Here is a 17,442-nt window from a genome sequence, read left to right as displayed (position 1 = left end):
GAGGGGGATTTTAAATTTCAAAAATATTATTTCAATATATTAAATTGTAAATTATGATATAAAAACAAGGGAAGAGAACAATTGCACCCCAAACCCCACAGAAGTCTCCCTATATACCAACTTACTTGATGAACTCAACTCAATGATTTAAATCCATCCTTTCAGGATGAATCGATGTTAAATTTACTTTGAGTTCCTCATCGAGTCAAGGAGGATCTGCGAACAAGTACCCTAAAAACTGAACCAAAAAGTTCTCAAATGTACTTTCTTTATTACGAAATCGGCTCAGAATAGGTTGGACCATTGGTTTGGCCTGGCTGTTCCTAGATCATCCTACTTGGATGAGTTCATCACGTTCTTTAATTATTTTTACCTATGAAATCTCTTTGGTATATCACTCATGTCCTCAACCGAAAATTCTTTAACTGCAATGGAGGTCACACAATATCTGTGTAAGAGAGAAAACAACGTCAAAGAGAGCAGAATAAAAAAAAAATACATCCGAGAAGAACGATCTTAATTTTAATAACAATCATTGCAACTGTTTAAAAATGATGTAAACAATCTCAGGTCACATCCCATTACATTGTATATGTGAATATGGCAACTCAAAACCACAATCCCATTGTTGGACGATTAAAAAGTACTTCTACGGATGGTATCGTGACGTATCAGCAAAAAATGCCATTATTCTAGGGCAGCATATGTCTGGAACAGATATGATAAGATCTTTTTGTAATCACCCATTTGACTACCTGTGTTAGGATCAATAAGATATGGAACCTGAAAAAAGAAGGAACATATTCCATCATCCATGGTTCATGGTTTAATACTCCAAAAACAGATATGGTCTTAGCCTAGGAGATCAAAGCATTGGATTTAACTATATATCACTAGGCTTGGAGGGTATTCTTGTAAGGTCTCAGATGCATATTTGAGTCGCAAGCTTTGTATCATGCATGTATAACTGTCGATAAGTCATATGAATCTTGAGTATGTAGAATTCATAATGATATTGAGTACTTTTACACGTAAGATGCAACATAATTTTTTTTGTCCTTTTAATTAAATTTATCTTAGTTTTGGCCATTAAGTAGATGGAGATTTCTGAGTAGAAGTTGTTAAGCGATTACCTCATTGGAACCAGATGTCTGCAGAAGTAACTTCGATCTCGATGACCCTTTTCCCACATTATGGAGGATGTAAGGAAGTTCCAATTCACAGAGCGCCTCACGAACAATCCGTGCAAACTGAAAGATAAGAAAAATAAATTCGGATAACATTGGACAATCCAACCATACATATGTCATTCTTAATATGATAATCATTGTCAAAAAAATAAAAAAATTATATATATAAGATATCACTAACCATAAGAGAAGCTCACTTGAGAACAGTTTAAAAGAGCATTTCAGAATTTTCAAACCAAATCAACTCTAATGAGGTTAAATACGTCATAATGGATTAAAATTTGGTGAAGATGGTCTCCACTGAATATTGCCTAACATGAAAGTAATATATGCCCTACAAGGGGGTAAAATAGGAAGAAAAGATAGACTAAACCACTATACACTGACTACCAAATTTTATGCATTCCACCTGACCTTAAATTATGGGAAACAGGGAACAAGTTTTTGCTACCTATTTTCCTCTTCGATTTATATAAAGTGATATATGAGTGTGTTGGCAATGCAAAACAAAAAAAGTCTTACAGGATTGTTTTCGTATGAGAAAACTTCCAACTTCTTTGGTGGTGGGTCTACTTTTGTTTTTTCCCATAATGTCATTCCCCGGCCAGCACGAAGAATAGTTGGCATCCATCCTGTGATCAAGGTGCTGTATCGATTGGAAAGACATCACTGTTAGTTCTAAGAACATCCAAACTAAAAATAATCCAAAATGACATTTAGATGATTTTCATATTAACCAGACCAAAGTCAAGATAAATATTGAGTTTCTAAAATCAGTGATAAATCCAACTATATCCTGCTAGATGAAGATTCCTCAACTCCCAACAAACAGAAAGGTTGTAAGGCCAACAAGACTTATTATTCTTGTCTAAGAGATCATGAAATTCAGAGTACAACTCTTAGCAGATATATACTACGCTTCAGTCCTAAAATAGAACTAATTTCTTGGTTATTCTCCTTTGATGGCAGAACAATGTACACATTGATTTGAGCAGAATGAACACATCAAAGTTAAATTTCACTACATCTTATGAAATTCAGAAAACAATACCAAGACTTGTTCAAAACAATTTTGAATTTTTTTTTTTTTCCTAAAAAATCTGTATAGATTTTCATGTATATCCTATAATCAACACACATTCTTTTTTATTGTAACCTTTTATTTTAAAATATACTAATTAATAAATAGAATATTAAGTGAACTATACAGATTCTAGTATATTGGGTTTATGAGTTGCAGAAACTTGGTATCCATGTCCATTATGAGCCTGTGTTCATGTTAAATAACATATTATACCAGAAAACTTCTTTCCTTCAACTAAGGGTAAATTACACTCTTTTTTTCTCTCTGTAGATGTATGTTCTAAGATGCCCAAATCCAGATATTGACACTGGTACGAGAACAGTGTATGACTTTCATTTCCAAAGACAAAAATATAAATATGGGTATATATACAATATGTTGTTACCATGCTTGAATGTCTTAGTTTTTTAAACCAATAGTTAATATTTTAGTATTACATCATGCCAGAAGAAATAAGTTCAAACTATTGGTCTATTGCACACATTCACATATTAGGATTTGTAATAATATAATTTGAATGTGATTAATGTAGTGTTGGTTGACAAGAGAGAAAGAGAGTAAAAGGCTCGGACAGAACGTGAATGCCGCTTTACCAAAATCACCAACAGGGATGAGATGTGAGTAAAAATTGATGAGCGCAAAATAAGTATTACTTCTTGAGGTTCAATTATGCTTAACTTCACCTTAGTGAGAAAGAATGTGCAGGTTCATGCTTCTAAGACACAAAAAAGGACTGGATTAAGGTAGTGAGCAAATATGAAGACTATAGAATTGAGAAAGACATGGATTAAGATAAATTGAATTGAGGAACAAAATTCTTTTAGTGGATTTAAATTTTTGGGATAAAACTTTAATGATGATGATGATAATGTCAGCTTCAGGTCAAGGCTTAATTCTGTATTTGCGTACCCCATCCTATATTAAATCCCATGTAACAAATATTCATTGTCAAGCTCAATTTCCACCAAACATGTCATCAAGTCTGATCCCTATATCAATAAAAATAAAAAAATAAAAAAAGTCTAATCCTTATGCTCGAGTCCAAAACCACTAAGGCATAGGCCTAAGGCCATTTGGCCTACAAGCCCAAACCAACTAAGTATAATAAAAATAGCATCAATAAATTTCACTTGATGGGAAATAAGATTCACGTACCAATATTTGTGTAAACGCTTAGTAGCTTGAAGCAGACGTGTACCAAGCTATGGATTTGTTAATAGGAGAGGAGAAGTATGGCCCACAAAGACACGCTTATATGATGTATGATAAATGCATACATTAAAACTCTCTTTATTTAATAAACTTTGAATAACTATGTTGGAGAATTTATATTAATTGCAGTATCTTTATACAGTTTTACTATTCTAATGAGAGAAGAGTGAGTGTTGTTGATGTAAATCCACACTAATTAATTTATTAAAATACAAACATGCCCTTGTAATACATTATTACTATTCTAATGAGAGGCAGGTGAGTACTTTTGATGCGAATCCACACTAGTTATTTTTTAAAAATTACACAAATTCCCTTGCACTAAATATGTAACACAACATGATATAAAGCTAGACTATCTATTCAAAATTTCTAAACCAAGCTCTTAAATTAATTATAAATACAAGTCTAACCTTGATACTGATTTTTCTAGCACATTTGCAACCACACATGCCACCCACTAGTACAAAATAATATCATAATTGATGGCAATTACATAGATTAAGGGGAACACAAAACCAAGGCTGGAAATGTTTAAGACATGGTATCTAAATAGTTTTTTTTTTTTTTTTTTTTTTTTTTTTGGGGGGGGGGGGGGGGGGGGGGTAAAACATCATTTAATTGATAATATTTTCCAACAATTATATTTCTATAAAACATAATTTTGCATGAAATGCGCACAGCTATCATACCTTTCCAAGAGGCCAATAGATGGACTCCTTCCTTGCCCATATGTTTGGAAAAGATATTTCACAATCTCACCTGCATGTGTTGAAGAAGACAAAATGAATCAACTTTATTTAGCTTCTAAGTTGACATTAGTTCATCAAAGGTATTGGTTTAAAAAAATAAATAAATATAGGGGAGCGTTCAAGGGACATAAGTAAAAAGAATCATTTTTCAAAATATGGAGAAGTTTCGGATTGAGCTGAGTTTTTATGAGGCTGTTCTCTATGTGAGAAGATCATCCTCATAAAAAATCAGCCCAATCTGAACCTTCTAACCCAATCAAAAGTGATTTAGAATGCGGACTGTTGATTTTTTACCAATAATTTGTAAACGACTTTTGATGGATTTAGAAGTTTCAGATTGGGCTGATTTTTTGTGAGGATGATCTTCTCATCATAGATATCATCCTCACCAAAAATCAGCTCAATCTGAAACTTGTAACCCATATTTTGAAAATGATTGTTTTTACATGTGTTTTTTACTTATGTCCCTTGAATGTCCCCCATATATATACATATAGGGATCAATTGTCAAAAGGTCTTACATGGGTTAGAAGTTCCGAAATGGGATGATTTTTTGTGAGGCTGATATCTATGGTAAGGAGATCATCCTCACAAAATTTCAGCCCATCATGAAATTTTGAAAAGAACCATGAACTGCTAACGTTTATTGTTAACTTGTAAACCACATTGACAGGGTTAGAAATTTCACAGTGGGCTGAATTTTTGCGAGAATGATCTCTATGAGATCAGGAGACAACCTTATTTTGACAATGAACATCCTCACAAAAAATCTGCCCATTTCGAAACTTCTAATCCCATCAAAATTAGTTTAGAAGTTAACAGTAAAAATTGATGGTCTATGATTCTTCAACTTGTAAACCATTTTTTATGGGATTAGAAGTTTCAAAATGGGCTAACTTGTGTGAGAATGACCTCCTCACCATAGAGATCACCCTCACAAAAAAAATCATCCCATTCCGAAATTTCTAACCCATATAGGACAAATAATGGTTGTCAAAGAGGCTTTCAACATAAGAAAATAAGGTCGTCCCAACCCTATGGGTGACTATTCATCCACGTAAAACTTTAATCAAGATCAATCACAACTATAACTTGACCTTGAGAACCAGCTTCCCCATTTCACCATTCAACACCTTGTCCAAATTTTACTGCATTAGAATAACCTGGACTTGACCTTTCTGATTGCCAAAGTTGTTCTCCTCAAATCGTGAGTATGAAAACTCATCCCAAAACCAAATTTGTCACCTTGATATTAATTATGGTGACGGAGAGTCTAAGCAAGACTTTGCTTTATTCTCTACCAACCGTTTGTTATCATCTTCATAGAATGAGAGCCTCATGAACTAAGACATTAAGGAACTAAAACAGTCGCTCTCGTACAATTCGATGGTCACCTTGAACCATGTGTATGTGTGCCCAATCCCTTTCGTACTGTACAATTCCTTTGTTTGTGGGATTATTTTCCCACAAGAGGTAATGAGAAGAATTATTGAATCGATTGTTAACTATGCCTAGATCGCAGATAAATGGAAATTTTATTGATAAAACTTGGTCTAGGAGTCAAGATTGTCCAACCAAGTTTTAGATTCAATAAATATCTCTCCCCTGTATTTTATTCATATGTTATAATATCTAATGTAAGAAAGCTTCATATTTGTTTGTTCAAAATTTCATTCTAAGAAGGTGCAAGCTACCTTGTGGCTGTAAGCCTGTAACATGTGCAATTTCACAACACTTTTCTAGTTCATACTTCAAAAAATGTGGTTTGCCTTTAATAGAGATAAGGTTTATGCAATGTAATAATGTGCATGAGATACACTATACCAATGTTATGGTGTATCCCATCACATATCTTGAAGATCTTAGATCTGCACCAATTAGGTTCAATTAGGATCAATTACCTAGATTATATTGGATTGATTGATTATCTTTCCATATTCATGGATTTATTGAATCTATATAAATCCAATGGGAAATGTAATCATCATCCAAGAATTCTCAATAAAATTAGTTTTATGGATCATATGCACATCCCAAGAGTACCTAAACGATGTGAGACTATGTTAACACTCCCCCTCAACGCCAGGGCTGGAGACACTCGGCTCTCCCCCTCCACGCAAGGCTGGAGATACAAATACAACCCATCCCTGAGGTATACCCGCTTTGATACCATGTTAGTCAAATAGAAAGAAAATAAAGAGATTCATATGCATTAGAAAACCCTAAACTATTACAAGGAGAGAATGGGTTTATAGGAATGCTCAGAAAATAGGAAAAGACATAATTACCCTTACATACTCTAACACTAGGATCACCAAACTGGTCAAATTTTTTGTTTAGAAAATATGCCAAGTGACTGGGACCTAAAAAATAGTCTGTCCAACCATATTGCATGTACACTAAACTAGCCTAAGTGGTACACAAGATTACCACTATATTTTGTTTATAGTCTTGTCGAGCTACACTAGCCACTTTGTACCTTAGATTTTATGTCATATAAGCAGAATTTAGGGAGGGATCACTCACCACTAAAACATGGGGGAAAAAAAAGACAGCTTACTTAAATCCATTGGATATTCTCAAAACAAATTCTCAGTGTGCTTCGTCAATATAGTTGGTAAAGCAATTACCCAACTTAAACATGGGACCATGAGAATAGTCAAAAAGCACAAGTGGATACCAATCCATGTACATTGAAACTTGACTACTTACCGCTTTCATACATTGATTTATCAGTATTTGGGTCAACAAGGAAAGGAAACCTGCATGAAAGGTTTTTGTAAGTTTATAAGTATTTATGAAAAGATCAAAGTTAGGGTGGGTAAGCAATATCCAAATGTAATGATCTTTAGGCATAATTTAAATAAGTTTTCCATTCCAAATAAATTAAGAGAAATGAAAGCATTAGCTTAAGGAAGATGGACCACAACACAAGTGGGTTATCTGCCATCCATTATGGACCATCATTGAGGTTCTTCATGACTTGGATGAGTTATGAATTCGACCTTGAACCTCAATGATTACTGAAATGGATTACAAGCACGGACATGCATATCAAGGTCAACTCACTTCGTAAGATGATACATCATCTTACAAGTTATTCATACGTAATCTGCAATGGCATTACAAGAAAATTTTCTCAAAACTAATACTTACTGCTCTTTGCCACCGATTTTCCTAACCATTTCCCTATGTCTTACAGAGCCTTTTGGACAAGGATAGACCTGCATTATCACCAAGCCAATAACTTCAACTAGTAATAAGGAAGCATAGGAAAACTTGATACAGATATTCTCCAAATGATTGCCCTTTGCCAACCAAATGATTTAAAACTCAAACAGTTTGTCAAGCCAAACCTTAGACCATCATGTCGACAAGATCAAACCCACCGGACATAATAAAAATTAACAATAATAAAAGAATAAGAAAATTAAGAGAATTGATGCAGATGTTAGAGGAAATTTATAAATATATAAATCATACAACAACTTAACAACCATCATGCATTCAATTTCATCTGAAAAAGAAAGAAAAAAAAAACATTACACTACAAAAAGAAAATAACAAATTTATCAATAAACCAGATTACTTGTAAATTACTTGTAAATTACAAATAAGAAAAATGGACTATGACTAGCTAGGTATCTATGTATCATCTTATATCAATTAATCTACGCATATTAGCACATTCAAATAAGCACTCAAATACATTGGTCCATGCTCTTATTGGTTGGACATGCTAGTAATCTATTCATACATATCTAATTAATTAATTAACAATAGTGTGTGAATGTAGTAGTACTTACAATTTGTTCATTTCAATATTTGCTTTACATATAAAGGTGTATGTAGGTAGTGTGACACTATTATTATTGTTGTTGGGATCTAGGATGACAACGTATTGTGGAACACTACTAATCTTCATTTCCACACCCCAATTTAATAGTTTCAATGTAAATGTCCTAAATCTTTTCATCATTTATGCAACATTTCCGTGAAAATTATATTAATTCCCACAGTGATTAATTTCTTGGCTTACCAAAATAGCCACCAAAACTGATATTTAATGCCTTAAATCTAACTAAGATGGGATAAAAAAGGAATGTCTATAATTCCCCTCTTGGGATCTAGATTAGTGCTAGTAGTGACATGTGAAAACTTCTTGATTCACCTAGTTAATGTTTTAGAATAAACTTCCATTAATGCCTATAATTCACCTCTTGGAATCTTGTTTAGCGCCAACGATGGGAGCTGGAACCTTTTTTATTCACCAAGTTAATTTTCGAGAATAAACTTATAACAACATCAACGGTCTAGGAACCTATATACGGAATTTAACCCTTCTTGGGCATGAAAGATGAAACATACTCAAATAATGATGAAATTAGTACCATATAACTGTATATTATCCCAAAACATGTCGTAGAGTAATTATGTAAAGTTTCTTCAACCACTGAAAGGTCAACCATGCCCCAACCAAGGAAGCTTCTGTTTTTTATGATGTTCACGAAAATACTAGATAGATGAGCTCATGGAGCTCAAAATACTGGGTATCCACAAGCTATGATACTAAATACAAATAATAATATGGAAACTACTACAGGAAACAAGGAATACATTCCTCATTTACCAAGATATGGGACATGGTACATGTAGGAGTCTAATTTTCTCCAATAAGATCCTCAAGATTCATTACAAGTATTCATTCGAATCTGTGCATCTTTACCTTGGGATATGCAAATTGTAGATATTTACACAATAAGGAACCATGAGGACCAAACACCTGACACAGAAGTGTAGGAGGCTAAGCCAAGAAAGCCAAACGCCTTACACCCATGTGTCTAAAGGCGTAGTCAAGTACCCTACACTCACTTGTACAGCTAAAGAAACCAATCACCCTACATATGATTGTAGGGCTTGGCCAAGCCACTCAAATCTTCAACCATATGTCTTCTAGCAGAATGCTCAACTCAATCTCTCCATCTCTAATACCTTCTCTCCAAATAATGATAAGCAGGTTGAGCACAATCCAACCACTTGGCGAGTGCATAACTTGACTGAGTTAAACAAGAAATCGAGTCATCGTTGAGCATGATGATTACATTATCAAGCCCGCTCCATGCAATCACAAAATTAAAAGACAATAAATTAAGGTTAGTGGCCACTAATGAAATTAATAAGTAACCAATTTTGATATGTTAATGATTGTCCATCCAAGTCTGTATAAGGGTGAAGAAACCTCTGCAACTTAGTTTGTTGGATTGTTACATATTGACTGTCCAAGTCTCTTGGGCAAGCATCACACTAGTGTCCCAACTTGCTGGAGAAGAAGACATGAATCTGTTTCTCACCAAGAAGAGGACTAGAACCAACTTATCTCACCTAAGAAGAAAATCAAAATCCACCAGCTTTGCCGGAGAAAGATCAATCACATCAATCTTTGACAAATATCTAAGGATTGTGCAAATAGGAAATGTCCCACGTTACAAAGATAGATCTCTCATTCCATATGTTGATATTTTAGGTTTTAGGCTTTTTGCTAAGCTAGTTTCTTTTCTGTTTTTGTTTTTTATTTTTTTCCTATTCAATAATAGAAGACATGACTTTGGAAAGAATTGAATGGAGGAACAAAATTCCTTTAGTTGACCCCAAACCTTTGGGATAAACTGCATTGATGCTGATATATTTACATCATGCCAAAGAATGATACCTCTAATATTGCAAACAAAACAAAACAAAAAAACCTTTTTACAATAAGATTTTAATATACACTCCCATGGGTAGACATGTGCTTCAATGAAGTAGGATTTAGACTAGCTATGGAATAGTTAGGCTCCATCATCGATTATATTATTGAGAAAACAAACATGGAATATGTAATGAGATATGATAATAAAATAACAGAATGACAAAAATAGAATTTTGATTATATCAATATTTGATATCCCATCGGTGTCTAATTGTGTTGATGCTTTTTTTATATTGTTAAATAGGATATTATAACAGAGGTTGATGACACCACACGCACGCACAAACTAAAAAAGACTGAAAGTGAACTGAACTTCAAACTCCCCCATAATACTTCCAAGCGTATTGGAGTATCCAAGTACCATAGTCCACAAGAAGGAGAAAAGGAGAACACACTTTCCTTGCCAAAATAAGTTAACAATATAAAAAGCCTAAACCATTTAACCACCTATAGTGTTGAAATAGTAAAAATGCCGGGATCATCTAGGATATATTCATCACGCACCTCTACAGAAATATCCAATTCAGTAATGGCTTCTCGAACTCTCCGGCAGAAAGGGCATGCCTCTGTTGACAAATACTATTTAGTACATCCCACTTGTGAATCATTGCAATCCCTAAAAGCAGAAAAGAGAAATTTCAAGACTAAAACAGCAGGAGCTATGTAAACTTCTGTATGTGATAAAAACTACATTGTTGGTGTTTCGTTGTGTAATTATGCAAATTGGTTTTGACTGTGTCAGCTAATGCATATAGCGTCATATACAATATTTTTTTCAGTTCAATAGACCTAAGCATATTCGTGACACTATGTGTAATTTATATTTCTCATCTGAAAAAGGTGGACGCATCTAATATCATATATGGCAGTGCATAATGTCATTAGTCCTTGCGAATTACAATTAGTGTAAGTTACACTTAGTCAATAGGTGCGCAGGGATGTATCACAAAAACATACCAAATTCAAAGAGTTGCATACGCATTTGAGGTTCTTCTATAGAAATCTCTTGATCATGCAAATTCTCAGATAGTGATCTCGACCCCCATGGAAGTCTTGTAAGGGTAGACAATGATGATGTTGCAACCTACAGTTGAGTAACAGGAATGTATCAAAAAGAATAAGAATTCAATTATTCCTAACTATAAATAAAATGCATAATAACAGATTTCCAATATTTAAAAAATTGAGGCAAACGATTCTCAAAATACATTCAGATAAATTCTTAAACTATCAGTGCATGGTTGGTGAAACAATGCACGGTTAGACTTCATAAAACCAACTCCTACAAAAGTAAGGAACTAAACATGAGGCTTGCGTAGAACCTACCTCTATAAAGTCGTTCCGCTCTTGAGAAGGATCCCCTCCCTGCAGACATGACGAGAAATACACATATCAAAATGAAGCTAAAGAGCAGATAAAAATAAAAGACTATCATAACCATTTGATTTTGGGCTACATCTAAAACAACAGTTTCATCATTATCAAAAAGGGGTGCGCTATTAACACCCACATTTTTGCTCGCCACACCCACTTATGCATATAACACACCGAACATGTGGGCGTATGCAGCAAGTATATATATGTTTTTCTCACACCGAATTCTTTTAAAACTTATAGTAACCTACCGAACAGAACCCAAAATCTCTATAACTTCTTCATCGTCTTTGTTAGTTTTTCAAGCTATCTTAAGTTGATCAAGCTATCTTGAGTTGATCAAGTTTTCCTCACGCCCTCTTGAAGAGCTATTCAACCTGCTCAAGGCCTTCTCAAGATCTCCATTTTCAGTTTGAGGCTCTACATGTCATAAATTGCTTCAAGGCACTCATCAATCAAGCATGTAAGTTATAAAAGATAGTTTAGTTCGATTAATAATTCAATTTTTAAGATAGTTTACTAAGAGAGCTGTTATTGCCACACCAAATTTTGCTAACGCCACCCCAAACGTGTGCTAATTTTTTGGTGATTTACATATGAATTGGTGTGGCATTAGCAAATGTTGGTGTGGCAATAAAATCTCTCTTTATTAATCATTAAGTTAAAACCTAGATTCCTGTTAGTTTATAGCTATACACTCGAAGAATATGTCTCATGTTTGATGAAATGCCTATGAGAGGTATTCAAGTAATTTATACATGTAATGATACTTGCTAGTTTTCTCATGCACTTTTACGTCACTTTTTAGCAATGTATACTCATCAAAGACAGACAACATCATATAGAAGGCGTCATGTTACTTCCACCACACAACTCACAATTCTAGAGGAGGGGAAAAATGAAGAGGTTGGACCCTCACAATGTGCAGAAGACACGACGGTCAATAGGCAGGGATTCCCTGATGGTCCCATTGATCCATCAATTCTTCAGAGCTTCAATACCCACATTGCTTCACATATTTGGGTTGGAGAGGTATATATATATGTTATAATTTTTATTATTTTTTCTAATTCGTTATGGTTGAATGTTTTGTAATTTTTGTATAATATATAGGTAAAGAAATTTTGAGATACGTACAACATATGATGAAGGCGGCTGACTGGAAATTAAAAGATCAGTCAGCATGGGTTAGGAATACAGTTGACAAATCGGGTCTAAAGGATGTGGTTCAATATTCTTATACATACACAAATAAAATTCTTATTTCAGTTTTTGTTGAAAGTGGCAACCAAAAACAAATACGTTCCACCTACCATTTGGAGAAATAACCATAAAAATTGATGATGTCAAGCAAATTTTGGGAGTACCAATTCTGGGTGCAGCAGTGACAACACCCATGCTTTTCTATAGATGGGGCCATTGATTTGATCATCAATTCGTTGGGGGTTACAAGATCTTTGGTTGTTCAGGAGTTGAGTTTGATTACTTCCATAGGAATGGAGTGGTTGCGATCAATACTAAATATAGTTCCCGAAGACACTTCAGATGAAAGGAAAGATTGTTGTATGAGGAGATATCTCCTACACGTATTGGGTTGCACATTATTCGTTGACAAGACTGGTAAGAAGGTACCACTCATGTACCTACAACTATTGATTGAGTTGGATATATGCATAAGGAGTTGGGTTCTAACATTTCTCTACCATCAACCGAGATATCCCTCAAGATCTGGTGTCAAACAGATTGCAAGGTACCTAAACCTCTTAGAGGTATATATTTGAAATTCTACGTTACAATTGTCTTCATAATTTGATTCGATTTCTAACTATAGATAAGCAGGCTTGGATAAACAAGCATCTTATGATTGGTAGACCCCCTCCGCACCTAGAATACAATGAGGGATCCTCTTGGGTCATCTGTTGGAATCCACGACCACAAACAAGAGATATTCATACAAATCTTGGATGTGATTCATGAGACGCTTGACATATTAAACATGCAAGATGTAAGTTTTGATTATAATATTGTTCATTTATGTGCATATGTATATATTTTAACATCAATAGTATAACTTGTTTATTTACTTTTATTAGAGGTTCATTGGGACCCATATAGTGGAAGTAGGGTGCAACATCCATTGCTTAGAAATATCATTTTACTGTGGTTGTTTAAGGTTTTTGATGTCATTGAGCTATACCACCTGTAGAAAAATTGAATTTATTGAGAATTCTTGGATGATCATTACAAATGCCCCAATAGTGGTATTTATAGACCAACTATCCTATTACAAGAATAATCTAGAACTTCAAGAATATTCTAGAATAATAAACCAACTATCCTATTGTAGAACATTACAAGAATATTCTAGAAAGTTAAGAGTAATCAAGAATAATCAAGAAGAATATCCTATTTTCTTAATTCTATGAGATCAGATTTCCGGATTCTTCTACACTCCCCCTCAAGTTGGTGCATAGATGTCAATCATGCCCAACTTGCTTATCAGATGTTCAAAGTTAGGTCTAGCAAGCCCCTTAGTCAAGATGTCGGCTGTTTGCTGACTAGAAGGCACAAACGGCAAGCAAACAGTTCCAGCTTCAATTTTTTCCTTAATGAAATGTCGATTAATCTCAATGTGCTTCGTCCTATCATGCTGGACAGGATTGTGAGCAATACTTATTGCAGCCTTATTGTCGCAGTACAGCTTCAGAGGAAGTTCCACAGTCATCTTGAGTTCTTCGAGGATTCTGTATATCCACAATACCTCACAGATCCCTTGAGCCATTGCTCTAAACTCAGCCTCTGCGCTACTTCTGGCAACAACATTTTGCTTCTTGCTTCGCCAGGTAACCAAGTTTCCCCACAAAAAGGTGCAATACCCTGAAGTAGATCTCCTGTCATTCACTGAACCTGCCCAATCTGCATCAGTAAATACCTCAACACTCCTTTGATTTGTCTTTTTGAAAAATAGACCTTTTCCAGGAGTAGACTTTAAATATCTCAAAATTCGGTAGACCGCCTCGAGGTGTTCTTCATAAGGTGCGTGCATAAATTGACTAACAACACTGACAGAGAAGGCAATATCCGGTCGAATATGAGATAAATAGATTAGTTTTCCAACCAATCTCTGGTATCTACCAGTATCAACAGGAACACTTCCCTCTTCCCAAAGCTTTACATTGGGATCCATGGGAGTCTCAGCCGGTCTGCAACCTGTTAAATAAGTCCTTAGGGTATTTTAGTCTTTTCCCTTCTTTATTTCTGTTTATCTTATGTAACTTAAGTAGCCTAATTAGGGCTAATTAATAAAATCTTAATCTTTCTCTCTGTTTCGAACTTGGTATCAGAGCCTGCGATCTGATTCGAACTCAAACTCGAACTCGAACTCTTTCTTCTTCCTCTACAAACTCAATCGAATCACTCTTCTTTGAAACCAAAGCCCCTACATCACTCGTCTTCAACCTATATCACCCCTACGGGGGTTATTTGTTGCTAAAAACTCCATGCGATAGGGAGTTAACGTGATTCAAAGCCTGCGATCAGGCTATACTCACAGCAACGATGCTGTTGACGTCGTGCGACACCTCTAGTAGCTGTACTGAAGTCATACGACGTCGTTGGTGGCTGTAGTGACGTCGTGCGGTGCCTCTAGTGGTTGTAGTGGAGTCGTGGTGGCTGTAGTGACGTCGTGCGGTGCCTCTAGTGGTTGTAGTGGAGTCGTACGACACCTCTGGTGGATTTATTGAGGTCGTGCGATGCCTTTGGTGGCTGTATTGAGGTCGTGCGACACCTATCGGAGCAGTTTGGACATCTACGATCACAGAAAGTGGTTTATATAAGTTTTTTCAGCACAGCAAGTTGCTGTTTTGACCTGTACGACTCATCAGGTGGCTGTATTTTAATTATTTAACTCACGTAGTGGTTATAAGAGGAGGCCGGCAGTGTTTTTGAACACCTACGAAGGTTTTTCGATCACATTAGAGTGCTCTTTGAGGCTGTTCTCCCGCTTATATTGCTCATTGATTACCTATACTTGCGGTAATGATTAATTGGATCACTCACAACAGTATTTAATCAGCCCTTATAGTTCTTTTGATCGTGCATTGTCACCTTTAGGGTGCTGCGATCACTTTATCCTAAGGAGTTGTGCTCTCATCTTTTTGAACTTTCTTCAAACCAAAGTACTCGGATTATTTAATGGCCTCTGAGTCATCCTCTTCCTCGATCATTGGTACTAGTAATGGGTCGAGTGGTTTTCCGTCTCATTCAACCGACTTTCCTGGTATTCAAATCACTACCGTGAAATTAGATGGTCCTAACTATCTTCTATGGGCACGATCGGTTGAAATGTTCATTGGTGGAAAAGGGAAGATCGGTTATCTCACAGGGGCGGACAAACAACCTACACAAACTGACAATTCTTACTCACAGTGGTTTGCTAACGATTCTATGGTCCGTTCTTGGCTAGTTTCATCGATGCAACCACACATTGCAGCCGGTTTTATGTTCTCCTCGACAGCAAAACAGATATGGGATTCCGCAAAGAGTATTTACTCGCAACGTCAAAACAATGTCCGAATTTTTAACCTAGAGCGTGAGATTTCTCGACTCTCACAAGGTGACTCTTCTGTTACTACGTATATATCACAACTACGTGCTCGATGGGAAGAGTTGACGTTTTATTCTTCGTATTACTCTTGGAAGGACCCTCTTGATGAGACATTGTATGCATCAATTCTGGACAAGAATCGGGTTTTTCAGTTTTTGGCTGGTCTCCGGGATGAGTTTGAGTATGCGAGAGTTCATTTATTGGGAATGGATCCTTTTCCTTCCCTACAGACTGCGTATTCCTATGTCTTGGCTGATGAGAGTCGTCGCGCAGCTGTCATACCCCTTTCTACGGGAGATCACTCCGCTATGCTTGCTCGTCTACCTTCTTCACAGTCCCACAGTGGGTCTCTGCCTACTCGTCAGCGACATAAGTGTGATCATTGTGGAAAGTTGGGTCATGTGAAAGCTCGCTGTTATGCACTTCATGGTCGTCCTAATCAGCATCGTCAACAGTCTCCACGGTCTTCAGCTCATATAGTTTCTCAGCAGACGAATGATTTAGCACTTCCTTCAGCTACTACCTCCTCGTCGGATTCGGTATCTCTGTCCCAAGCCGAGCTTGACAAGTTCAGAAAATTCTTCAATCAGATAGAGACCTCATCACAGCCAGTTTCTACCTTCGCTCACTCAGGTACCTTAGCATCTGCACACAGTGTTTCTACCACTTCCTCACCATGGATCATTGATTCTGGTGCCTCAGATAACATGACCGGTACGTCCTCCCTATTTAAAACCTATAGTATTTGTTCTGGTCATCGCAAGGTCCGACTAGCTGATGGTTCTTTGTCTTCCATAGCTGGTCAAGGTCATTTACCTGTTACATCTTCTTTATCCTTAATTAACACACTTCATGTTCCTCAACTTACTACTAACCTTGTATCTGTTAGTAGTCTTACAAAAAATTTGAACTGCAGTGTAACCTTTTATCCCTCTTATTGTGTCTTTCAGGATCTGGAGTCGAAGAGGACGATTGGCACTGGACATGAAGTAAATGGATTGTATCTCTTGGACGTTCCCGGTTCTCCTAGCACTTATTCTGCTTTTCAGCTTAGTAGTAGTCGTAGTCAGTCTAATAAGGCTCTTGTAATGCGTTGGCATTTACGTTTAGGCCATATTTCTTTTGGATATTTGAAACACATGTTCCCTACTTTATTTCATAATAACAATTTGTTTGATTTGTCTTGTGAAACTTGTCAATTAGCTAAACATGTGCGTTCTTCTTATCCTATTAGTATGCATACTACTACTCCTGCTATGTTTGACTTAATTCATTCTGATGTGTGGGGTCCTTCCCCTGTCCCATCCCTTCTTGGTTTTCGCTACTTCGTTTTGTTCATCGATGACTACAGTCGAACCACTTGGGTTTATCTTATGAAACACAAGAGTGAGGTTTATGGTATCTTCAAGCAATTTCTTGCTATGGTTCATACCCAATTTGGTTGTACCATCAAAACCTTCCGTTCTGATCATGGT

At 35.9% G+C, this 17,442-nt stretch overlaps 1 protein-coding gene across 4 annotated transcripts in view; it reads right to left on the bottom strand.

Moving 5' to 3' along the window:
- Positions 1-503: 503 nt before the first annotated feature.
- The window catches only part of LOC147404570 (Thioredoxin family protein), a 39,644-nt gene continuing 22,705 nt past the window's right edge, over positions 504-17,442 (bottom strand). The window contains exons 2-10 of one of the 4 annotated variants that reach the window (XM_086440585.1): positions 11,314-11,352; positions 10,945-11,071; positions 10,492-10,553; positions 7,395-7,462; positions 6,951-7,000; positions 4,179-4,248; positions 1,713-1,836; positions 1,134-1,250; positions 504-783 (exon numbers count right to left, since the gene is read on the bottom strand). In XM_086440585.1, coding sequence (XP_086296711.1) covers positions 688-783; positions 1,134-1,250; positions 1,713-1,836; positions 4,179-4,248; positions 6,951-7,000; positions 7,395-7,462; positions 10,492-10,553; positions 10,945-11,071; positions 11,314-11,352 — 753 coding nt within the window. In that variant the 3' untranslated portion in view covers positions 504-687. Of the gene's footprint in view, positions 784-1,133; positions 1,251-1,712; positions 1,837-4,178; positions 4,249-6,950; positions 7,001-7,394; positions 7,463-9,230; positions 10,382-10,491; positions 10,604-10,944; positions 11,072-11,313; positions 11,353-11,612; positions 14,572-17,442 lie in introns of those variants that run through there. The other 3 variants (XR_015177828.1, XR_015177829.1, XR_015177827.1) reach the window with 3 other exon arrangements.

The sequence above is a fragment of the Akebia trifoliata genome, chromosome 4, assembly GCF_017979445.1.
Source record: "Akebia trifoliata isolate Shusen 1 chromosome 4, ASM1797944v1, whole genome shotgun sequence".
Lineage (NCBI taxonomy): Eukaryota > Viridiplantae > Streptophyta > Magnoliopsida > Ranunculales > Lardizabalaceae > Akebia > Akebia trifoliata.
The sequence above is the reverse complement of the archived record's forward strand: the minus strand, read 5'-3'. Positions and strand labels throughout refer to the sequence as shown.